At 38.3% G+C, this 25,548-nt stretch overlaps 1 protein-coding gene across 29 annotated transcripts in view; it reads right to left on the bottom strand.

The window, feature by feature from the left end:
- Positions 1–25,548, bottom strand: part of ESRRG (estrogen related receptor gamma) — a 656,445-nt gene that overhangs the window by 130,608 nt on the left and 500,289 nt on the right. For all 29 annotated transcript variants that reach the window (XM_035280541.3, XM_078356579.1, XM_054248101.2 and 26 more), the window contains one exon: positions 24,976–25,092. In XM_035280541.3, the coding sequence (XP_035136432.1) occupies positions 24,976–25,092 (117 nt within the window). The remainder of the gene's footprint in view (positions 1–24,975; positions 25,093–25,548) is intronic.

Below are 25,548 nucleotides of genomic sequence, written 5' to 3'. Positions count from 1 at the left end.
ATCAGCTGATGTTCAAAAGAGGCAGTAGAGTTATTTACATTAGAGAGAAGAGTCAGGGCATAGATAGCCAAAGAGATTAGAATCAAAGGCAACAGCACTGTACTGTAAGTTATTCCATGGAGCTAAGGTTTATTTTTCTCTATCTTTGCGCCCAGTGGCTCTGCCAGAACCTAAAAGACTTAAAGTATAGGAAAAGTAGTATTTCTGGAATTTGTGACCAGTAATATCTATGAAAGGGCAAGGAAAGCCTCCAAAGCAGACTTTCTAACCCATTTTCAAGGGACTTGTTTCCAGAATTTGAAGAAACGTTACATATGGTTATGATGGCATGATTTGATAGGGAAAGCCTTGCTCTTTGTGGATGTCAGTAATGAATAAAACACCTGGAATCCACATAATAATAACTTGTTCGTAGCTACAAATTTTAAGGTTGTACCTGTAAACTTTGAAATCTCTTAATTCACAGGTGCCATTTTTTTAAATGTATAAATTTCCTGGTCACTCAATCCTTTTCTTTCACCAGGCATCTGTGCCTCTACCTCCCATGCACCTCACCCCTGAATTCCTTTCCTTTTTTTTTTTGGTCGCATTGTATCTGGTTCTTGCTCTCTCAGATGCCAACTTAGCTTCCTCAACACGTCTCAGTCCTGCTTATTTCTACTTCCACTCTGCTCCATCTAGTGGAATGCTGATTTTTACAGTGGTGCCAGCTTTAAAAAAAAAAAAAAAAAAAAAAGTAATACTCTACTTTGCTGTGTAGGGTCAAGAAATAAACACTGAAACAAAATCAAACTTTTACTTTTGATAGCTAAATTAAGTATCATTTCCCAAATACCTGGACGGAAACCAGAATTCCACAAGCACACTTACGTGACGAAAGTGGAAACATATTCAATCCGACAGCAGCATTAGCCTCAACAAGGGCTATTCCATCAAGAAATAAAAGATAAATTATTATTTTCACTGTTGTTGAAGGTTTGTTAGCATGGCCCTCTTAATATAAATTATTTGATAATTATGAAATATGCTTTAGGGATCATTAAGAAGTTTTTTTTTTCTTATACTGAATGATAAAAGTTAAACTATTAGGAAAGTGAAAATATTCCTATGCTTTTTGTACTTATAGTATGCAAGGTATACTTGGAACCATGTAAAAATTAATTTCATCACAAAAGAAAGGGTCTGATTCTCTGGAAAACATATATTCCTCTACGCAGACAGTTATTTTTACAATATTCATAGGGTACAAACTATATAATCAAGCTAGAGCTCGATGGTGTACTTTCTTCAGATAAAGCCTGATGTATCTGTGTTGATTATCTTCACGATTGGAATAATGGATTTTAGAGCTAGAAAGTATCTTAGTGTCTACAGCCACAGATGTTAATTCATGTCCTTTCTATACTTCAGTGTACACTCTGTGAATACAAATAACTCTGTTGAACCTGATGGGATCCAACCTTTATTTATTCATTTATTTGTTCATTCATTCATTCATTTTAGAGACAGGGTCCCACTCTGTTGTTCAGGCTGGAGTGCAGTGGCACGATTACAACTCACTACAGCCTTGCACTCCTGGGCTTCAGCAAACCTCCTCTCTCAGCCTCCTGATGAGCTGGGATTATGGATGCAATTCACTGTGCCTGTAGGATCAAATCTTAAAGACTCAAGCTAAAAGCCCATTTGGAGCAGATTCCCTTATGATTTTATTTCTGGAGTTGAGAAGTACGTGAATAAGCATGGGGCCAATTATTATAATCAAATGAATAAAAAGTCTTATTTTTAAATTTGACTGGGAACAGAAAGATCATAGATATCAACTAGGAAGGAAAGAAATAAAGTTTATTCTGAAAATGACAGCAAGTCCAGACATATCGTACCCTCATGCCAACACCATTGGCTCATTCATTCATTCCACCAAGTTGTAGCCAGAGTGCTCCTCCTAAAACATACATCTAATCTGGTCCCAAACAAGAAAAAGCAAAACCTTCAAAACTTCTCGTTAACCTTGGGCAAAGTCCAAAACCCTTAAATGGATTTCAAGATCCTTCATTATCAAGCCCCCGACTCCATCCTCATCACTAGTAACCTGCCTCTTCACATCACTCATGACCCTTTGGCCATCGGCAACAACTCTCATGTCCCCAAAGGAGCAAAGCTCTCTCAGCCGCTGAGCTTGTGCAACAACTGACCTCTCCACTTGGAATGCCTGCTCTCTTTCCCTCCACCCTTCATGGGTTAATGTCTGCTCACTCTTCAGGTCTCACTTTGCACATCACAAGTCTAGGACAGATGCCCTTCCTTTGCGCTCCCATGACACCACCTTCCTCTGTTCCCCAGGGCCAGTTAGATGGCAAACTCTTCAAACTCCCCTTCACCTAGAACTCTCCATCCACCACTGGAACAAGAGACGGTCAATATACCTTTGCTGAATAAGTCAATGTATAAAGAAAGGAATGAAACCCAGACATCAGGGAAACATTAGCACATAAGCCAACGAACTGACAGTGGACATTTCAGGGTTGTTTTATTAAACATAAAAGAGAGAAGGAAAGATTTCTTTTTTATTTTTAAGTATGAAGCATAAAAGCAACATATTATTGCCCATTGGGTGTGTATGGATATAAGACACCACTGTGAGAAGAAAATCTAAGATATAGTTAGCAAGTCAAGTCAGAATGGAATAACCACAAAAAAATAAGTAAAATTTCCCTATTGGACTTATTAGCTCCAATACTTAAGTCACTCCCTGGGGAGAATTTGGCTCTTATCTAAGGATGCTAACTTTTTTTCACCAGAGCAGAGTCTAACCAAGTGTGTAAATGCTGCAATACACCAAATGGCAGGGGAGAATTAATGTTTCCCTTGTGGATTCCTGAAGTGTCTTACCACCGGCACGTAACTTGTGCACTGAACAGAACAGGGATCATTAGAAACAGTTATGCAAAACTTATGAACAGAAATATCCTTGCTTTATGCGAAGGTTAGAATTTGATAATCTTTTTTTGGTGCCCTTGGTGTGGAGACTTAGGTAAAATACCAAGTATTACCCACAGTCACAGAGGAAAGGCTCAAAGGAAAGGAAAGGGGGAAAAATGCCAGTTTACAGTTGCTGTGGTTGTCTGTTGTTGACTTCAAACACTGCTTGAATAATGTTCCCAAGTTAACTCTTCCCTTCTAAAAATTTTAAAAGAAAAAGGGTCACACATACATGGTAATTTTTGAGGCCAACTGCCCCCCCCCCAACAACTTTCCCACAAAAATGGAATCTCTGACACCACCCTTATAGATAAAATCCTGGTGAAGTCACTGAAAACATTCGGGAAATAACTTGACTTCTGGGCACACATTGCTGTCCTTACCACAAAATCAGGATTAGAAGACCAGCAAATGGTAGAATAAGTGCTATGAAAAACTGTTTGCTTCCTGACAACAGCACTTATGAATTTTCGTTTGTAACTTTTATTCTCTGTGATCAGAGAGACTTCAGTGCTCTAAATCACAACCGTAGACTATCAGCCTGAATTATTTTCCCCTTCAACATAGAATGATCACTGAATTATAGTTAGACTTTGGGAGTTGTGTCTACCTGCTCATCAAACTTCATTTTGACAATTTTTGAATTGTTAGTAAAACTAACATATGTGTATGCACATGTGCATATGAACACACACACACACACACACACACACAAAATTAAATCTTATAGGAAAAGGCATCTACCTCTGCCAAATTTCAGCTGGGAACAAATTTTTATGGCTAGCTAATAAACCTGCTGAAAACAGGGGTTGATAATGGAAACCCTCCCGAGCTCTTAACTACAGTGTGCACAGCTATAATAAAAAGAATTAATGCAGTCAATTTGTACTACTGTTCTCGGAACAAAAAACCCTATTTCAACCACAGTCTTTTCAACAGCTGATTGGCAGCCCTGTCCATTTCCCCTCTGCAGTGTTGTCAGGAGTCTTCAACATGATAATGAGCCTGTCACCATATTCAAATAGCCCTGTGACAGCATGTTTTGTGAGTGTGACGTCCACTGCAAAGGGTCTGTCAAAAAGCACCTTTCAGAAAATGAAAAGAGAATGCTGTGCTGATGATAAACCTAATTTCTCCACAGATAAAAGAGTGAGATTTTTCATCAGATTTTGTCAGTGTTGTGTTGCATTTATCTCTTCAAACGTTCCTGTTTTCTTTTTTAAATATACATACATTTAGATTTGTCAGTGACGGGGAAAAACGATGATGAAATGCATTTTCTGTTCTAGGAAGCTGAGTCCACTAGCTTACCATAGAGAGAAGAGGAAAAAAAATCCTGATACTTTCCTATCACATTAAAAACTGGCAGAAAAGTAGGAGGCTAACTTGTTAACTCCGCACCTCATAAACTTCCAAGCATGGAACTCAGATTCCGTGTGCTTCACTCACTAAGGCCAACTGCATCCCCAAAAATACTCACAGGAACTTGCTGTCTTCAAACTGTGTCTCTATACAGTCACATTCTCAGTGCACATGAAAATCTGTAACCATGTTAATATCAAGAAGAGAGCTCCTACTTCAAGATTCGTGGGCTACTTATTATCTTGGTAAATAGTGTTTGTTTTCTGAATACTTTGAAAATGCATTTATATCATATTTCAACACACTAAAGGTTTTTGTGTGTGACTAAGATGTTTAGAAGCACGATTGTTAAGGGAAAATAATTCTTCCTGTGTTATGAAGACTTATAAATAACCCAGGTTCTCTAGAACATCATTTAATTTTCTTCCTTTGTTCCCTCCCCAGTGTAGACTGAATCTCAATGTGTTCAGTATTAATGAAAAACCTAATTTAGGTGGTTTCTCAAAAGGGATATAAGTATGTGTCTAAGTATATGTACTATATATAAAACACATACCACACTTATGTATATTTATTATATGTATATGAAATATATATTCATATGTAGGTACACATATGTGTGTACATAATACATATACACACAGAGTAGAAAGAATATGAAAGTGTTTATTCTTTGTTAATGTTAGTGTCTCAAAATTTAATAAAATTTACACGCATGTGCCCAAGGAAAACAGAGAAGCTCTCTGGCTTTGACAGTGGCAGAGGTGGGACAAGGATTGGGATGGGGAAGCAGGGGGACAGGAAGCCAGCAAAGAACTGTCACTCTCTCCCTCCTTAGGTGCCCTCCATACCCCCTTAAGCAAATAAACACATGCTGGAGGTCCCGAAGGCTTCTAAGAAAGAAAACATGGGAAGAAATGTACATCTAATGCTTACTTTATCTAAAACTCTGTGACAATAAAAGAAACATATTTTAGAAAACACATATTCTGACCAGTGTACTACTAAGTCATTTAATTCACTAATATGCCCATATTAAAATACATCAAAATACTTTTTTAAAGATATTACCAAACATACATAAACTTATGTCTCACTACCTAAGTTTACCTAATGGCTCAACTAAGTCCCCCATTTTCAAAGCAATGTTTTCTTTCATTCATCTCTTCCATGCAACTTACGTATCCATAGGTGATGACAGCATTTGTGAAAGCTTTTCACTATTTATAAGCAAGGAAACAACTGGAATTTTCATTCTTCCCATTTCAGCTAAACACAGTCCTAATCATGTCTCATTTGAGTTAAAGCCTGACTATGCCAGAAGGACCTATTAAAGAAAATAATAATTTCATGTGTTTGTATGTATCACAGATACAAAGCTGACATGACTAGTAAGTTTTCTTAGCTAAAAATTAATACATTTTGATGGTTGAGGGGGGTGTTCTCAATTTTTGCAAAAGCGGTTATCTTATCCTGGATATGCCAGGAAGCATTAAAATTTAAAACACAAAAGAGATTTTTGTAAAGGTACGATTTACCTGTACTAATCAACAGTTTGTGAAGCTAAAATTACTGAAGAGTTATTAGGGGCTTTTATTTATTATTATTATTTCAGAGTAAGAAAAGGCAGCAAAGAAAAAAAGTGGGGAGAGGTTCCCCAATATGTGAAAAGTCAATGCCTGGAGAAGGTAACTCATTGAGGCTCAGCAATACATTTGACTGATTTTAAGTTTGTCAGCTGGGGGGAACTATTATAAAGCCAATAAATAGAGCTATAGACAGCTGACTTTGTATAATATCCTGTTCCTTTGCCTAAATGTTTAAACTACTGGTTCATTTGAGATTTTTTTTTTTAAGAGGGAAAGAGAGAGGGAGAGAGATCACAAATTGAGTTATCCTCAACATACAAAGCAAATTCCAGAATCTTGAAGACTTTCATTGTCTCTGAAAGTCATTGTCACCACCCTAATCCCCTCATTAAAGCTAAAGAAATGCTAGGATGGCATTAGAATGAATGCACACCATTTGCAGCAATCTCCTGCTCACACCACCTCCAAATGAAGGCAGGCACATTGCATAATCCAGGCAGCAAGAGCTCCTGACAGGTGGATGATTTATGCTCATAGTCAGAAGAATCGGAGAGCCTGCGGAGGAGACAGCATGAGCAAGGTGGTGGCGAGACAGATGCTCTCAGTGGGCTTGCAGGGGTTGGCAGGCTCCAACTAGTTCAGGTGCAACCTGGACACTTTAAGTGCTGAACTCCTATTGCCTAGATTCCAACACTCTGATGTGTCATTTGCAATATTATATGCAATGTACACAATGAATAAACTGTCAAATCCAGGCAAGCATTGTACACATACTGCATATACCTCTTGCATACATAGATGTTATATACACAATGCCCAGCATATAAGTGAAAGGAAATCTCTTTTCGTCAAATGATTATTATGAGACATAAATATTCTATATCTTCAGGATCCTCAGTTCTGAAAATATTTAGCCCAGGTATGGTGAGTGGAGAGTGACAAGATTTCCTAACAATTGAATCAATATTAAAGATTGCACAGTGGGATTAGGAGAAATACACCTCAGCAGAAAACCGACATTCCTGTCAATTATATTAATTATTTTTCAGATACATGACATGTTTTCATGACATTTTATTCTGAGAAAGCATTTGAATATTTGAGAAGAAAATGAGTAAGAGATGGATAAAAGGAAGAATCACTACAGAGTTGAACTGCTTTGAGATCAATTTTTAAAAGAGTTTTCCAGAATTTCTCTCTATAGCTCCAAACAATAACAATCTGGTAAAGATTATGGTTGGTTAAAAGGGTAGATAAACCTAATTACAGTTATTGATGACAAATTACTGTGACTCCACTCTCTAACAGAAGGTATTAGCCAGCATTTTACCGGTCAGCAGTAAAACACCAATGGACAAAGAAATGCACCCCATAGATCTACATAGAACTATATACATCATTCCTTTTCCCCGTTCAGCCCAGGATCTCTGAAGCATAAAGCTTCAGGCATCAGTGAAAGGGATAAGCTTCCAAATGTACAAGCTTTGGGTTATGTTGGATGAATGTGATTTTACTTTCAACTCCTAGATATTATAGGGTCAAAGGTAGAATTGCCAATGAGAATTAAAGAGCCCTTTAATTAGATAACAGTATTCAAAGTCTTGTAAATTCCCAAGAAGCCACTTTGCAAAGCAAGAGTTACAGTGTTCTCCTGGGGGAAAAGATGGGCAGTGGGCTTTTTTTTTTTTTCCCCTCAGCTATTCACCACTATAAGAGAATTTTTTAAAAGAACAAAATGGAATACATTGTAAGTAATTCAGAATGCCTCCAGACTTTACAATTCTCCCTAGAGAAAAAACTCAAACAATTTGAAGTCTTCACAAACTGCATCCAAATCCTTTTTCTAACTTCATTAAGCTCCAGTACTTAAAAATCGTTCATAGCAAGTACTTTAATTAGAGGCGAGCTGGTGCGGGATAGCTGGACAGGCAGTGCATCTACCCAGTGAGCAGGCTGCGTGGGGGACAGTCTCCACCTCACTGATGCAACTGGTGAAGGGACAGACTGGGGTGCGGATACATTTCTTTCTTCCCCAAAAGAAAATGGGAGGATACATGTGGGTTGGTGGGTTACAGAGAAAGATTCAAACATCATTCTGGCCTCATCAGTATTCTGGCAGTTTACCATGATACATACAGAAAAAGAACAGAAAGTGTGTTAAAGAAGGCAAGTTTTAACGGGAACGGAGAACAAAGTCATCTGCACTATGTAAGCCTATTTTTTCTTTGCTTCCCCTTCTTCTTTCTCTCCTCCCTCCTTTTCTCTTTGCGCGCTCTCTCTCTCGCTCTCCTCTCTGTCTCTCTCTCTCTTTCTCTCTCCACCAATCCTCCTTCCAAATCCCATACTTTGAGACTGAAACCATGAAACCACTGTCATGAGAACTGTAGTACAGGCACAAAACCAGTCTCTAAGGATGTAAGTGTCACACAGAATCCTGATATGCTGCCATTAATTTAATGTTCTGGGGTCAATACAAGGGTGGAAAGGTAGCAGGGGAAGGAGAAAGAGCAGAGAATAGAGGAGAACAATTGCTATGCATGAGCAATTTACTTCCCTGGCTAGAAAAATATCTTTGAGGCAGAACTTGAGAAAGCAAGTAAAGAACTCATAGGTTCTAAGCTACTGTAGGTAGCTTAGAACAACCAAGGTAGCTTTAAACAACCAAGTTGTTTAGAGATTCAAAACAGCAACAAGAACAAGTGGTTTTTAAGGGACAATACGGTTGTTAAATATTCTACGTGGTGGTAGAAGCCCTTTCCTCACCAATAACATACCTTTTTTATCCTGCAATGCTAGAACTGAATGAACGGATCAGCATGTGCAAAAGTAACTGTAGGTGCCTTCATAAATTACACCTGAGAAAAAGTTAGCACTGTCCGGATGAGAAGTGATTCCATGGATTCAAGGTCATTTGTTTCTGGTCCATGACAGACTTTCTTGCTGTCTCCCCACAATCCACGGAGGAGTCTCTGTAATTCTGTCAGGTTTTGCTGACCCTGCCTGTCACCTTCAGCTCTCCTGCACACAGGAAAGGGTCTTGGGCCAGAGTCACACAGAGCATTATCAGGGACCTGTGACCCCAGTGAGTCACGGACAGCAAGCAATGTGAAGACAACCTAAGCCTGCTGTGAACATAACACTTGGTCATTTTGGAGGGAAAAAAATTCCAGCAAGATGACATTTGAGACCAGGCAGAACAGATTCATCTTTGTTGTAGCTACACAAAGTCCTAAACATTTGAGAAACAAAATAATAGTGATGATAATAATAATGAATATTTACTGAGGACTTCATATTTGTCAGAAACTGTGCTATACATTTTAAATGTATTATCTTACTTAATCCCCATAGCGAATTCTGTAGGATAGACATTATTATTATCACTATTTCACAGATGGGGAAACTGAGGCTAGAGGCATTAAGAATCTTTCCATTCATTGGCGACTTAATAGCAACTCAGGGCTATCTGTTAGCAAATTCTATGATTTTTATTACTATGATATGTGGCATGATGTGTTTATCATACAATTCCAAATGTATTCTCTTTATTTTTCAAATATACTTAACCAGTAACTTTGTAAGATATTATACTGCTTACTGAAATTTTGCAATGGGAAAAATTAAGGACCATAATATTTCCCTCCATTTGCCTCAACCTTGAGTTTCTTTAAAATACCCAACCCTGAAGAAAAATAAAAGCCAAAATCAAGAAAAAGAAAAAGGTATGCCTTAGCACTTCATGTTAGAAGACTTTTCATCAGTGATGTCTCTCATTGTGATCGAAAGGAGATGGTAGAAAAGTCCCTGCAACTACCCTCTGCTTCTCTGACCCATTAGCTATTTTCCGACGTGCAAATCGCTCTGGTCTCCTAGGACTGTTTAAGAGTTCAGCTGACTACAGCACTGTGTCCTTTTGGGTTTCCAGTTAAAATCAATGCGTTAACTGAGGCTGCAAGTTAGATTCTAGGACTGCGAGTTCAGTGAGACAGGTGAGGAAGGGAAGAATTCCTAGCTTTATAAGCTTGGGAACTTTCAAAGAGGCCAGTTCCTGAGTGGCATTAAAATAGGAATAGAATTAAGGCCGGGCGCGGTGGCTCACGCCTGTAATCCCAGCACTTTGGGAGGCCGAGGCGGGTGAATCACGAGGTAAGAGATCGAGACCATCCTGGTCGAAATGGTGAAACCCCATCTCTACTAAAGATACAAAAAATTGGCTGGGAATGGTGGCGCGTGCCTGTAATCCCAGCTACTCGGGAGGCTGAGGCAGGAGGCGGAGGTTGCAGTGAGCCGAGATCACGCCATTGCACTCCAGCCTGGGCAACAAGAGCGAAACTCCGTCTCAAAAAAAAAAAAAAAATAGGAATAGAATTACTCGTAAAAGCTGGGGGATTTTGTTGTTTCCTACCTTAACAAAACTTTTGATAGGTTTTCTCTGCTGGAGTACATAACCAAATAGTTAAAGATTTGGGAGATAACCAGGAAATTCTCTAACATTTCTTAGGTACCCAGGGTTTGAATTGAATTTCTTTTCCTTTTACTTTGTCACCATTAGTGAAGCTTTATTTTTCCACACTATCCCCTCCAGATCCTAATTAATGACTGCTGGGGAGACCTGCAGACATATACAGAATCGTTGAGAAAGATATTTGTTCACAGACTACAGATTTGGACCAGTTGTCTACAGAGCATGAAAGTGATGCTACAGACAGAAAATGAAATGCGCGGACAACAACCTGGACAGCGTCTAGGGGACAGATGCTGGGCAGTGGCAGAACCTCTTCTGCCAAACGAGACGCTATGGTAGTCTACACGGAAGGGCTGCCATTCAGAAATATACATAGCTCAAACCTGATTCAAACCATCTCTAAGATAAAGCAGAAATACTCTACACAGAAATTTCCAGCAATCACTTTCTAGTCCGACAGAGAGTAATATTTACAGAAATCAGAAAACGCTCTTATTATTGCACCGCCCTCCTGTTTTAGAATGCCTACAGCAAGGAATGATTCTGGAATTTGTAACAGGCCTGGCACCAAAACCATTCCCTAAAATAAAGGTCTCCTTGCTCACAAAAGGAAGTAACAGCAGAGAACAGCAGCTTCCACATGACTTAAAGGATATTTCACCTTTTGACATTCTGGTAAGATTAATTGAGAAAAGAACCAAAAGACTTCATTATAAATGTCAGTACAGCATATGAGCTTCAGAGTCAGAAAATTTAGGACTGAATCCTGGCTTTGGCATTTAATAGATGTCTGATCTTGGGCAAGTTATTTATATAGCTTATTTAGAATAAGTCTTAGTTGTTATCTCTTTTATATTCACTAACTTATCACATGTCTATGGAGAAGATAGATTAAAATGAACATTATTCCTCATGTTTTTTTTCTTTCTATCTCCTGTTTTTGGATACCAATTGCTACATTGCCAATGTATTCAATATACTTTTGATCAAACAGGACTTCTGAAATACAGTTCTGTCATGGTCATATGCATATAAAAGAACACTTGTTACTAATGTATATAGTAATTAACATTTTCCAAAAATCATTATTTATGGAAAGTTAAAGTATAATGAAGTAGGCTTTAAAATGAAAAAGTCAGCCATGTTTTACTGAGCACCGACTCTACGTGCTCATTACTGTACTAGGTGCCGTGAAACGCTAAAACACAAACAGTTCCTGTTACCAAATTGTTTATGCTTTGCACCACGAGTCATCCCAGTGAGGACTGGAATATTAAAAATTAATAACACCTGTTATTTTTCTAATGCTGTTTACCAGATACTGTGCCAAGAATATTACAAATATTATCTCATTTAACCCTCAAAGCTATCCTCTGATAAATGTATAATTACAATCTCCATTTCATAGATAAGGATTAAAAAAGGTTACTGTCTGAGATGGCAGACAAGTACTGTAACTACTACAAGACTAGTACTACTTACTAGTAGTAAAGTTACTGTGAATCCTGAGATTATATCTGCACTATCCAATATGGCAACCACCAGCCATGTGGGGGCTATTTAAATTAAATTAAATTAAATAAGACTGACTTCTTCAGTTGTATTAGACACATTTTAAGGGCTCAGTCAATAGTCACAGACTCCATTTGACCCAGAGTCCATGCTCTTTAGCTTTATGCTCTATTTCCCTCTGTAGAAAACATGAAATTAAATGCTAAATAATATGAAACTGAATATAAATGCTGGTGAAATTCTGAAAGGGGTAACATCCCTGTAATTTTAAGTCTTTAGGCTTCTGCAGGATCATAAATTCCACAAGGATAAAAACTCATTTGAACATGTTCACAAAGTGAATGGTATGGAGCCATCTCTCAAAAGACATTTGTTGAATGGATGAGTCAAGGATGGATGAATAAAAGTTTGGAGACAGACTTACAATCTGTATTATTTGGACTGATAGATAGCAAACAACTCTTGAGAGGAACAACCTCACTCCAGCTCTAGATGTTGTAAAGAACAGGATGGACTTCTGCCATAGCAGATAGAAATATTTACACAGATCAAACCATAAGGCAAGAATCCACTTTCCTTCCAACTACTTCCAAATAAAGTATGAATTGATAGTAACCTAAGACTGGCTAAGGTCAGAGTAATTGCCATTTAATTGGCTTCAAATATACTAATGATTATGATAATGTTGATACTGAAGAACTTAATAGGCCTGGAGACAAATGTCTAAAAGAGCAGAGAGGTGAATTCATGGGGAGCCGGAGTAGGGAGGCGACCATTATGGAATTCACAAGTTTGGAAATCACCAAATGGTAATTCAGTAGAGCTGTGAAGAAATATGGCTTTTAGAGGAAACTATTTGAACAACAACAAAACCAACCAACCAAACAAACAAACAAAATCTTAAGAGGGTGAAGGGAGAGAAAGTTGTATTTGTGCCAAAACTTCCGTGTGAAGATGCGTGGTTGGAGGATATTAATTGGACAATCCAGAGAGAAGCCACTAAAGAAGGGCTCAGGTGGCCTCAAGGAAAACACTTATTATAGCTGAGAAAGGAAAAGGAGGACAGGCAAAATGGACTGGACCTCCTAAGGGGGCAACATGCTGGCTTCAACTGATACACAAAACTGGAAATTGGCATAGAAACCAGATCTAAGCAGAAACATGTATTAAGTTAAAACGTAATGTAAATTACCTAATTTTTACACATTCTCCTCCTTAAATTTTCTACATCCCCAAGATACATACAAATGCTAGTAAAATGGTACAGACATCATAAATTATGAGTACGCAGACTATGTAGAAAAGATGTAATAGATGAAAACGTAATTCTTGAGAAAAATAGGATAGGGATTTTGATCCTAGACACAATCTTTCGAGAAACAGGTTAAGCAAAGGGCAATTGCTACGATACCCTCCCTTTGGGTTTTGCCATAGGTCCCATTTCATCTCAGACCGTCATCTATAAAAGAAGAGTATCTTACAATTGGGGCTTTTAAAATAGTAGAAATCCTGACATTCCTGTCAAAGGGCTCTGTAACGCTTCCTGCTTCCAAAACCATTTCCATATCACTCTCTTCTAATGGCGTGATTCATATTCATGTCAACTTGAAAAAGCATGGAAGCTGAAGTAAGGTAAAAAGAAATGAATGTTGTGGGTAATCAGTTGAAATCCATCACACCTGAGGGTCCGCTACTATTGTGCTTGGGCTGTGCAGTCTACTTGGGAGAGGCTGAGTGGGAGTGGCAGGGCCCGATATTTGTTCTAGTAGCCACAAAGCGACGCTGGATTTCAAAAAGCACAATCTGCCATTCACTTAAGTCTGGTTTGCCAGCAAGCCCAAGGATGGACTCCCCACTAGTACCATCAGGCTCAGGGAATTTGGCTAGCACCAGGCACCTCAGCCTTCTGCCAGCTAATTGGCTTTGGGGAAGCCGCTGACCTACTCTCCACTGAGTGGCTTTTGTGAACCTGGAACCTAGCCTGCTTCTCATCATTGATCAACCTTGGCCAAGCCAGCTGGCTTGTTCCTTTGCAGACAGCTTGCCTTAGGGAAGCTGGTTGGTGGCTCCTCAACCTACTAAGCGAGAAAGAGAGAGAGAGAGAGACAGAGAGAGGAAGAACTACAGAACAGTCTCTCAACTCAGTGTCAGTGGAGGGGGATTTAGAGATGAACAAAATCATGCCTAAAATCTGATATATTACTAGGGGGAGTAGAACTCTGCATAGATAGCCTTAACCAGAAAGGTAACTAACAATTTAGGAATGGGGCCCCAATGAAATGAAACCATGAAGACTTTATTAAACAGGTCTTATTCAAATGTATACCTGAATTCCTTTAGTTATATTTAAGCACAATGTCATCATCATCGATGTCACGTTCATGTATGTATGCATCGGTGACAAGGAACAAAAATCTGTTGTTCGGAGGCTGGTGGAAAAAAAATTGCACATTAAACAGAGTCCTATATGGCTCTGACCACCCCTCACCACTTACCAGGCTAGACTTCCAGGGCCTGAGCAAATGTTCAAGCAGGTTTCCCCTGCTTGGGGCAAAATCCAATTTTTTATAATCCAAAAAGAATAAAAATGTGTAACATATTAGATAAATGCTGGCTTCTGATTTCAAGCTCACAAATGGAAATGACAAATGGGGACAATCAAATAAGTGATTAACTTTAAATAGTATCCGTCCTACATCAGCTGGAAGAAAGCAAAAAGAACTGTCTCTTAGGATTGCAGTCTTTCTGTCCTCTCTAACATAAATGCAGGGAGCACAGATTTATTCAGCTGAAATAATCTGTAGTGCTGTAAATGGTTAGTTCACATCAAAGATTCCATCCACTTTATTTCTAATGTAGTTGTGATTTTAAAATATATGCATAAATATAAAATTGTTTTGGAGAACCAGGCATGCAGGGAGTATGTGATAGTCTCCTACGAGTCACATGGATTGTATGCAGACGCATGGACAAATCTTTAAAATATTAGAACATCGATTTTCCCCATTTATATAATACATGAGGTTATAATACTCCAGTGGTACACTATGGCCATATCCTCAAAACAACTGAGGCAATATGGTGCACAAGGTCAGTGGATCAAATTCACTCCTCTCTGCAAAAGCACAACCCATAAGAAACGTGGTTCTGGAGTTCATTTGCTAAAAACTGAGCCAGAGACTAAAGCTATGCTACAAGGCAAAATTTTTCTCTATGTTCCAATTTGGATTTAAATAAGATGTCATACACTGACAAAAACACAGACCCCTAAATAGAGTTCCCAGGAATTGAACAGCTTTGGTATTGCTGATGTTTATTCCCATAGTTTATAACTGCTGAGTTCTTCCAAGGCTTATGTTGAGACGGCAGGATTCTCAGAGCGGGAAGTCACTGTAAAAGACAGTCCAGTCTAATCCTCACATCATACTTGAACTGGCTCCCTACGGCATCTCTCACAGTGCTGGGAAACTTACTGCCTTCCAACACAGTTCATTCTATTTCTGGACATTAAGCGAAGAATTCAAAGCACTGAAGTGAGCCCTAGTTCAAAAAAAGGGGGAAGGGTTACTCAAGTCATCTTTTAAGAGCTCAGTGTCTCATACATCTTTTAAGAGCTCAGTATCTCATACCCACAGCCTCTGAAGAATCCCAAGCTAAACACATACATGAATATTCCTAAAGTTCCCAAAGAATAACTACATTAAACAGATGCGCAGCAGAAGCAGTAGAATCAAAATAGTTGCTACAGAATCTAGACTCCTTCATACACGATGAGAACAGTGGAAGGTAACACAATTTCTCGAAGCTTCTCTTTCCTCTGTGAAATGGGGAAATGCTCACCACTGGGGCCACTGTAAAGATTAACAACAACAAAAAAACCCAACCAAAGCACATAGCACAGCCTAATGTATATTCAGCTCTCAGAAATCTACGTTATTAGTCTTACCTTCAAAATCTTACTATTCATTTTGAGACTATTCAAGTTTCATATCAACAAAATGTGAAAAAAAATCACTATCTAGTAATGCAGTATCTGTACATAAAATAACTTTTTGTTGTATCTTAAGTACGTTCCCAAATAGCTTAATGTCACGACGAAGCTCACAAAGAAGGTGCTCTTCCCTATTGCTTATATTATAACTTGGGAGTTTTGTTTAATACTCTGCATTAATGAGAGAGCTTCTTAGGATAATATTACAACAGAGAGTGCAAGAAATACCAGTGAGGTCAATGCAGTTCTATTAACTGTCATCTAACACAGAAATATTTTCCTTGAATACCATTAAAGCTTTCTCCTTTCCTTTGTTCTGCTTTTTGAAGGCAGTAGGAGCCCAAATTTCCCTACCAATAATTTGTGTTTTCGACTTGGCAGCATAATGATATTAGACTTGAGGGAAAAAAAATCACCTTGGCAATGTCTTCTTCAGAGGTTTTTACAAAAGATATTTTGTTAGGATAAATTATACTAAGTAGGCTCTTTAACTAAGCAAAAACAAATCCACTTGTAACTAAATGACCTGAGTAGCTTTATATTTTTTAAAGAGAACCTACCTGGAAAACACTAAACTCTTTAAATGAACATTTTTATTAAAATGGAAAGTATGAAACAGAAGGGTAATTAGAAAAGTAAGTTGCTCTTTGCTACTCCTGCTGATAGGATAAACTCAGAAGACTCTCCGAGTTCCCACTGCCATATATAAATCAAGACTCAAGCTGCGGTTGCAGCAAAACAGTTCTGGGATAATTTTTCTTTATATCTTGGGGGTTCAGGCCAACTGACTGGAGAGAGGTAATACAGTTAAATGAATAAAGGTATAATATGCACTCTCTCATATATGTGTGTACATGTAGACATGCACAAATTGCCTTCTGTAAACTAAAAGGGTGGAAACAGAAAATACACCCCACGGATTGCATTGAGATCACTCAGACCAAACAGAGCATCTGGACAACAAACCCCCTGATGCAAAAGAAGAGGATCTCCATACTCCTCCCATTTCTTCCACTCGAGGATTTCCTAAACATTGCATCAGTGCTAATTAATCTAGAAGTCAGAACAAAAGATGAAGACCTTTCATTTTATAGAGACTGGCAATTCTTGATGGATTTAAAATGGTTTGTCAAGGTAAAGGATTTAAGCTGGGCAAAAATGCTGTGACCCTTTTGAGATACAGTGTCCTCAACCTCGCTCTTTGACCTTCACAGCTCCTGATGTACTTTGCCTTCTCTAACTCACAATCAGTCCAATACTCTAGCCTGCTCAGTTATCCCATAAAGACTTTTCCCGGATCAGTCTCCAACATTATCTCTCACTGTGGCGGTCCCATCAAACTTTAGGTGAGAAGCCTGCTTTCCTCAGAACAGAATCATAAGGAAAAGTCCCCTCCTAAAGAATGTCACTTATTTATATGCCTTAAGCTCAAACCCCTTGTTAAGACTCATAGACTCTGCTGGTTATTGGGATCTCCAGGACTTTTTTCCATTTTCCCCACCTCTCTATTCAAGTAAGTAGTTCAGGTCACTGTTGGCCTACCAACAGGTGCAGGCAATCAACCCAAGTGTGGAGCAGAAAAGACCCCTTATTTGGCCAAGGCTGAAACACAGCTTGGCAAAGATACTGGGTGGTCCTGGGCATATGACATATTTGGCTTTTAATCCCATTCCCACTTTGTCTGCAGTGGGACTGTGGGGAAGTCACTAAAACTCCCTGATCTTGGGTTCCTTATCTGACTAATGAGAATCTGACACCCAGGTTCCCATTTTTCTAAACTGGGTGGGGTCTTAGCATGATAATTAAATCTCAATATCCTGTATTCTATCACCACTGATGGTGACTGATTCCAAACGCCAATTCTCAACCTCTATTTTTACTTTATCTGGAACATGGGCACTCACGATTCTACTATAATGTTTACACTGCCTACCTGGGATCTGCATGCTGTGTGTGTTTTCTAGACTATTACAAAGTGGGAAAAATATGTATACATAACACTGAGCACCTCTGAAATTAAAAGATACTTTATGTTTTTTGTCTTTTCTTTTTCTTTTTTTTCTGGGACAGTTTGCATTCTGTCACCCAGGCTGGAGTGCAGCGGCATGATGATCTTTGCTCACTGCAACCTCCCCGTCCCAGGCTCAAGTGATCCTCCCACCTCAGCCTCTGGAGCAGCTGATACTACAGGTGTACACCACCACACCTTGCTAATTTTTTATTTTTTATTTTTGGTAGAGACAAGGGTTTCATCACATTGCCCAGGCTAGTCTCAAACTCCTGAGCTCAAGCAACCCTCCCACCTCGGCCTCCCGAAGTTCTGGGATTACAGGTATGAGCCACTGTTCCTGGCTGAAAGGTATTTTAAAGAGATCAAATCAAGTATGAAAATGAAATATGGGTATCAATAAAAGACATAACTATCTGATTTGTTTTGCTTGTTTTAAATAACGCATTGTTTCCTCCAGAGGAAATATTTAGAAGGCATTTAAATTATATAAGCTTGGTGTTCTCCTTTCCTACTGCTGTCAATACTTTTATTTAAAAAGTAACAATAAGACTTCAAATAAAATCTGCCTGGTAGAATTCACAGCAATCTGTGTTGAGATTTCAGATGCCCATCGAAATGAAACCATATCGACTGCACTTCAATATATTGACAAGAGTTGGGAGGAAATGTGAGGAAATATAGAGCAGAAGTTTTCACACACAGGCAAAAATACACAATCAATACTTCAGTTCCTACGTATTTAAATACCTATTAATTGTTCTACTGTGCCTTCAACTTTCACGTCTGTTAACTTTGGAAAAAAAAAAGATATATTTCTTGCTCCTCTAGGAAAACAAAAACATCGGAAGAATTTTCAGTTAAGACAATATTCACAAATAGCACAAATCATTATCCATATTTCTCAAGCTTCATTGATATGGTAATCATCATCATCATCATCATCATTATGATAAGTCTCTTGGTGTCATATACTGGTATAATGTTTATGCAGGCATTATGTCATTTTTTATTTTATACATATATATATATATATATATATATACATATAATTTCAGATAAGAAAGAATACAGTCTAACTGCTCCCCTGAAGATACAGAAGTAGTGACTATCAGAGCTGAATGGACTTGCTTCAAATCACATCACAGTATTTAGGTAGTTGAGAAATCAGAATTAAAAACTAAACCATAGGCCCGGGTACAGTGGCTCATGCCTGTAATCCAAGCCCTTCGGGAGGCCAAGACTGGAGGATCATTTGAGGCCAGGTGTTTGAGAATAGCCTGAGCAACATAGTGAGATGCCATTTCTTAAAAAAAAAGCATGGTGGCATGTGTCTGTAGTCCTACCTACTCAGGAAGCTGAGACAAGAGGATCACTTGAGCCCAGAAGGTCAAGGCTGCAGTGAGCCAAGCTCATGCCACTGCACTCCAGCCTAAAGGACAGAGCCAGACCCCTTCTCAAAAAAAAAAAAAAAAAAAAAGAAAAAGAAAAAAAAAAAGAGAAAATGGGGAGGAAAAGCCTACAAAAATGTACTTATGAAGTTAATGGGATTCTTACCCTTCTCCTTGCACGTTTTAAAATGTGTGCCACTTGTTCCATTTTCGTTGGTGGAACATGAGCTTTCTCCTCCTCCCCTGCCTTCTCTTCTTTCTCCTCTTCCTTTTGCTTTCAAGACAAAGGAGTAAGTCTCCTTTTTGAAGCTACGGCAGTAATTGTAAAGCTTTCTTCACCTCGACTGCTGTTAGTGAAAACCTCTGCTTGGGTTAAAACCCCTTTTCTCTTTTTATACTGTCGTCTCTCTTCACTTGACCTAAGGTCAGATATTAAAGACTAAATTTTCTCCTGAAATTCCTGAGCAAATTTTCACGTGTTGATGTGCTTCTATAAAAACTTTGGAAAGCACCCCTAAGGCCATTGACATTGCCAAAGGATAACAAATGACGTGACCTTGGGTTGGTCTAGCAAGCCAAGCTCAAAGTGTCTCCTGCTAAGCATGTACTAGACCCTGTATCTACATTAAATCAATTGGTTTTCACAAAAACCTCACAAAGTAAGTTCCAGCTTCAATCTCATAATTATCAATACATAGGCTGAAGCAAGTAAGTCTTAGAGAAGTTCTTTAACTTGCTCCAAGTCTGAGAGGTGGTAGAACCGGGGCTTGAATCTAAGAGCCACCTGACCCTGAAACTTGACCCTTACTGTTTCTGCCCACAGTAACTCATGTTGGAGGCATCCTTACACTAGGCAACGTGGTATGCTAAGCTCTCAACCTGCAATATCTCATCGGTGATTTATAACACTTTGCAAATACTAGTAGCAGTGCCATCATTTTACAGATGACAAAATAGGGCTGGTGGGGGTGGCTTATGCTTATAATCCCAGCACTTTGGGAGGCCAAGGTGGGAGGATTGCTAGAGCCCAGGAGTTCAAGACCAGCCTGGGAAACCTGGTGAAACCCTGTGTGTAAAGAAAAATAAAATAAAAATAATATACAGATGACAAAATAAGAGATTAGAAAAGTTAAGTAACATTTTTTAAGGCAAAGGAAAAAGCACACTTTTTGGCATGAAATAACAAAACGGGTCCTCTAAGTTGCCTCAATTCATCTACACTTTGACATGAATGCTGGCCTGGCTAAAGAATATGTACGTGAATGTGAGTCTTTTGCTCACTTGCAAGAGTAAAAGAAAAATATTTGAGTTGCCAAGGTGAGAGCCATCATGCCAATAAACATCAAAACACTCTTAATCCTTTGATCAGTGAATTCTATACCTAAATAAAATAATTATTGCTTTCATAAAATGTCTCTGTTTGCTGCCGACAGAGAGCAAACTGAGCTAGCATGTCCCGCAATAGCCTTGAAATAACCAAGGAGAGAGATCAAAATAAAAATAAATCTTGACCAGATTTATAGGTGTGCCTTGATTAGTTCTTGTTATTTTCCTTCAAATAAGCAACACCTGAAAAAAATGAAAAGGGAATGTTGAGACCAGATATCATGTAATAGATGGGCTTTGTCTGACATACAGTATGGTATAATGCCGAAAAAATAATGCTGGCCCATCATTCGTGACACTTGCCAGCTAAGCAGAGCAGAGAGAAAGACAAAGAGGATTTTTCAGGATGCCGAACGGGGCCACCACTTGGATTTCAACAAATTATCATTTGTTTTACTGTACTTCTCAAAGTTTTGTTTTAGGGTAGCGTTTTGTCGCTTTCTCTAAGACAACAGGTTTTTCTTTTGTGGCAACTGGTACCATTTTTTGGAAAAATTCTACCATTAAAATCAAATGTAGTTTGCTCAAGTATAATTCCATTGCTTGCTAATGAGAAAGTATGTCTTTCAAGAATTGTAATTATGTACAATGTGATGAAACTGAAATTGTTTACCTACTAAGCCATCTCTTTCTCCTTCACACACCCACTAACACTCAGATCTTCTCAAAGTGAGATGCCATAATTAATAGAAATGCCAGTCAATAAAGCTAAGGATTCTGTTTTTTAAAACATTATAATTCTCATTTTTCTGTAAACTACCTTTTTAATGAGAACTTCATTTCCTTCAGGCAACACTTTATTCACGATGGATTTGGCTACTTGAATAAAAATAAAATACCTGTGAAAGGAGAGAAAGTTCTCTTCAAAGCTGTTGAAATCTGATTTCATTTCAGATTCTAGAACTAATGTTGTTTTTGTTTAAATAGATTTTGTCTGTCAATTTCCAGACCTGCTGTGCCATCAGCCTGTATGGACTGCTGTGGCCAACACAGGGGTTGTAGCAGCAAATTTTATTATGGACTGGTAATTGAATTGAACAGGTTTACATTTGAATAGATTTACTACATCATGATCTCTGACATACTGCATGGGACTGAAATCCCTCTCCATCCATAAAGATACATTTAAGACAGTATCATTCTCTCCAGGCTTAGGAAGCAAGTCTTGAGCAGGGAATGGCCAAACGTAACTGCGCATTTATATGCAGGGTACAATGCAATATTTCACTGGATTTTTTAAGCATAAAACAACAAGAATATTCCATGTTTACTCAGAACCATCCCATTCTTTTGATTTGGTGGTTGCAGGGAGGTGGGGCGGGGGGTTAAAGAACTGATATTCTGCCATCAAAGTGGGCGTTAAGAAGTAAAGGAAAATAAATTATTATTTGAGTATATCAGCAACGGCAGCAATTCCCTAGAAAACAGATACCTGCTTGATAGCAGCAACTGAAGAGGTGTGAATCATAGATAAGCACTGTCCCATTCACTTTTACCAACAATGTTTAATTAAACACAGTGCACACCTCTTCCTTGACTCTTAAAACCCTTCAGGACTGTTTCTGCTAGAAATCACAATGGAAAAAATATTTAAGAAAAAATATATTTTATTCTTCCTCCTTAAACCTGGAAAAGCAAATAGTTGTATAAATTATAGTAGTAAGTCAAACTAATAAAAAATATTATGTATTCCTAGATTTGGAGATGTGATTCCATGTACCTGAGTTTTTCAAAATAAAACCTAAATCTAGATCAATACAAAGTATTCATTGTCATATTAATTTTAGAACTTTTTAAAAAATGGATTTGCTTTTGAAAAATAATGATTTCTTAACTTTCAAGGATTTGAAATCACTCTTGATTAAACCTTTGTGAATGAGCATAAGTTAGAGTTGAGTCTCTACAATGAAACTAAGTGGCAACATACCTATAATTAAGGCCAGAAATTGACTGTCGATCACTTATCATTAACTTTCAGAAATATGTTTTGTTTGTTACTCTGCCATCGGGTTTAAGGCAATAGTAGCTTACGTTCCACTTCACGAACGTAAACTACCACCATCATCCTAACTAAAAAAAAAACTCTTTGTCATGTGAGTTGGGTGGCTGTTGTCTTAATTATATGTTTTCCTTTACCAAAAGTGTCCTTCTGGCCATGGCACATAAGTTTTCTTTAGCAAGAACCACCTTATCTGTCTTTTACACTGTTGTATCACTGGAGCCTGGAATAGTGTCTGGCACAGGGGAAGACCTTGATACATACTCAACAAATGGATTATAAATGTAAAACATGTTAACTCTGAAAAATCCTACCAGGACCAAAGGCTATACTGTAAAACGTTCCCGGGCCGGGCGCGGTGGCTCAGGCCTGTAATCCCAGCACTTTGGGAGGCCGAGACGGGTGGATCACGAGGTCAAGAGATCGAGACCATCCTGGTCAACATGGTGAAACCGCATCTCTACTAAAGATACAAAAAATTAGCTGGGCATGGTGGCGCGTGCCTGTAATCCCAGCTACTCAGGAGGCTGAGGCAGGAGAATTGCCTGAACCCAGGAGGCGGAGTTTGCGATGAGCCGAGATTGCGCCATTGCACTCCAGCCTGGGTAACAAGAGCGAAACTCCGTCTCAAAAAAAAAAAAAAAAAAAAGTTCCCCCATCCTCATTTTCATTCACTAATGTGACACTCTCACTAATCTTTAGGTATCCTTCTTTCCTTCCACTTTTCCATGTATACACATGTGTATATCCAAAACAGTGTGTATCCACTATCTATCATCCATCATCCTTTCCATCTCTATGTATACATATACATGTATACACACACATACTCTCACACATACACACACACACAATGAATCTAACTATTTACTATAAGAAAACTTGTTCTTATAGATATATATTTACTTGGTAATGTATCTTAGTCATCTTTTCATAAACCTTTATTATAACATTATACACTTCTTTGTTTTTAGCTCTTTCTCAAGGGAAGAACAAAGCTGAAGACTAGAAAAATCTGAGAGGGTCTTCTCTGTTCCTATTTGACAAGTAAAAGTCAGAGAAACACGATGTGAATTCCACATGACCAAACATAATTTGATCTACTCATCTTCCTATAACATTGTTCACAGTAAAAATCTTGAAAGAAGAATAAACCAGGAAAAATTATGGGACAGAGTGATGGCACACATTCATTGACACTCTGGTTCACTTTTGGTGAATTAACATGTGAGTCTAACTGGCTGTATAAGTTAAAAACTAGGGGATCTCTAGTAAGAACAAAATATACTAACAGGACCATCCCCAGAAACAAAGCATAGTTCTATGATGCAACGGAAGTCATACATTTAAATATTTAATGAATCTAATTTCCCATCAAACATTAATTACCACTTTTTCATTGTGTTACTTTATAAAGCTGTGTTTATTACAAACTCTGGTGGATGTTCTGAAGAAAAGGAAACAGAACAGTCTAAATGCAGTATGTAAAATGCATATTTACAAAAACACAAGTATAGCAATGCATAAAAGAACAAAAACTAAATGGTAGGCCTCACAAAGTAAAGAAAACTTTTTATCCATCTCCAAGCTAAACTGTGAGTTTCAGTAGAAATGCTGAAATATACAAATATTTCAGGACTTTTGACATGTGCGGAATAGTTGAGTGGCATCTAGAATCGATGGGTTCGGTTCCTGGCTCCACCAATTGTGAACTGTGTGAGCTTAAGCAATTTGTTTAGCACAGAAAACATGTCATTGTTACTATTTTATGCTTGTTGTTGTTATCCCCCACTAGAAGCAAATAGAAAGCAATTTTAATATCGTATTTCGAGCTCTTAGTAATAGAAAATAAAGTCCAAAAGATAAAGTCGGAAAATAATAAAGAGTGCTTTAAACTCAGGATTAATTTAAAAAAAAAGAAAAGAAAAGAAAAGAAAACTCTCTGCAAACCTAGTAATGAGAAGAAAACCAAAAAGTCAATGTAGGCTCTTGGTCTGTCTTCATCTCCTTTGCCTTCTGCAATGTGAAAGAAGGAAAAACCACAACAGTGAAGCATACCTGGTGTGTTCAGCTGTGCATAAGATTCTCCTACCTTGTCCCTTCCTGTAGATATCAGGCAGTTAGCCAGAAGGTATCAGAAAGTCCAGGTGTAAAGAAGGAATATTCTGCCATCAGAGTCAGGGTACTTACTGTTACCTCATCTTTTTCTGGTTTCTCTAGAATTGGTGGAATTTCTTGCCTCCCATCCACACACCAAAATCTAAAGCTCAGGGGCACTAGCAAATAGCCTTACCTTCTTTCAGCATGCCCACTTTTAAACACTTCATGAAGCGGCAAGCCTGGCAGGATTTACGTCTGCGCTTTGTGATTTCACATTCATTCGTGGCAGGGCAGCTGTATTCTATATTGCCTAAAACACAAGTTTGAAGAGAAGTTGTCAGATTTGCAAGATCCAGGAAACATCAGCATCCCAAAGGCAATGTCAACTCTATTATTCTTACTCCCCCACCCCCAAAAATGTCAGGAGACTCAAGAGAAATGTCGGAAATGTCATCATGCTGGATGCTCTGCTATAATCAAGAACACACATCATGAAGCGCTTCAAAAGACGAATTTTAAAATTAGCCTTCAGAACATTATGTTGAGTCCACCCATGCAAAATAAGAGTCTTCCAGAATCTTGCGATCCAAAAGAAATTTCAAAATAGATTATGTTCATGAAACACAAATATCAAAACCAGAGTCTTAGATTGTCAATCCTGGATTTATTTTGGTTCCTAATACTTCCGTGCATTAGGCTTATTGTCTTTCTGACACTGGACAAGGTAAACTTCACTCTGGAATATGACATGTAAACTAATCTGGGA

The sequence above is a fragment of the Callithrix jacchus genome, chromosome 19, assembly GCF_049354715.1.
Source record: "Callithrix jacchus isolate 240 chromosome 19, calJac240_pri, whole genome shotgun sequence".
Classification (NCBI taxonomy): domain Eukaryota; kingdom Metazoa; phylum Chordata; class Mammalia; order Primates; family Cebidae; genus Callithrix; species Callithrix jacchus.
This window is presented reverse-complemented; position numbering and strand designations above follow the sequence as displayed.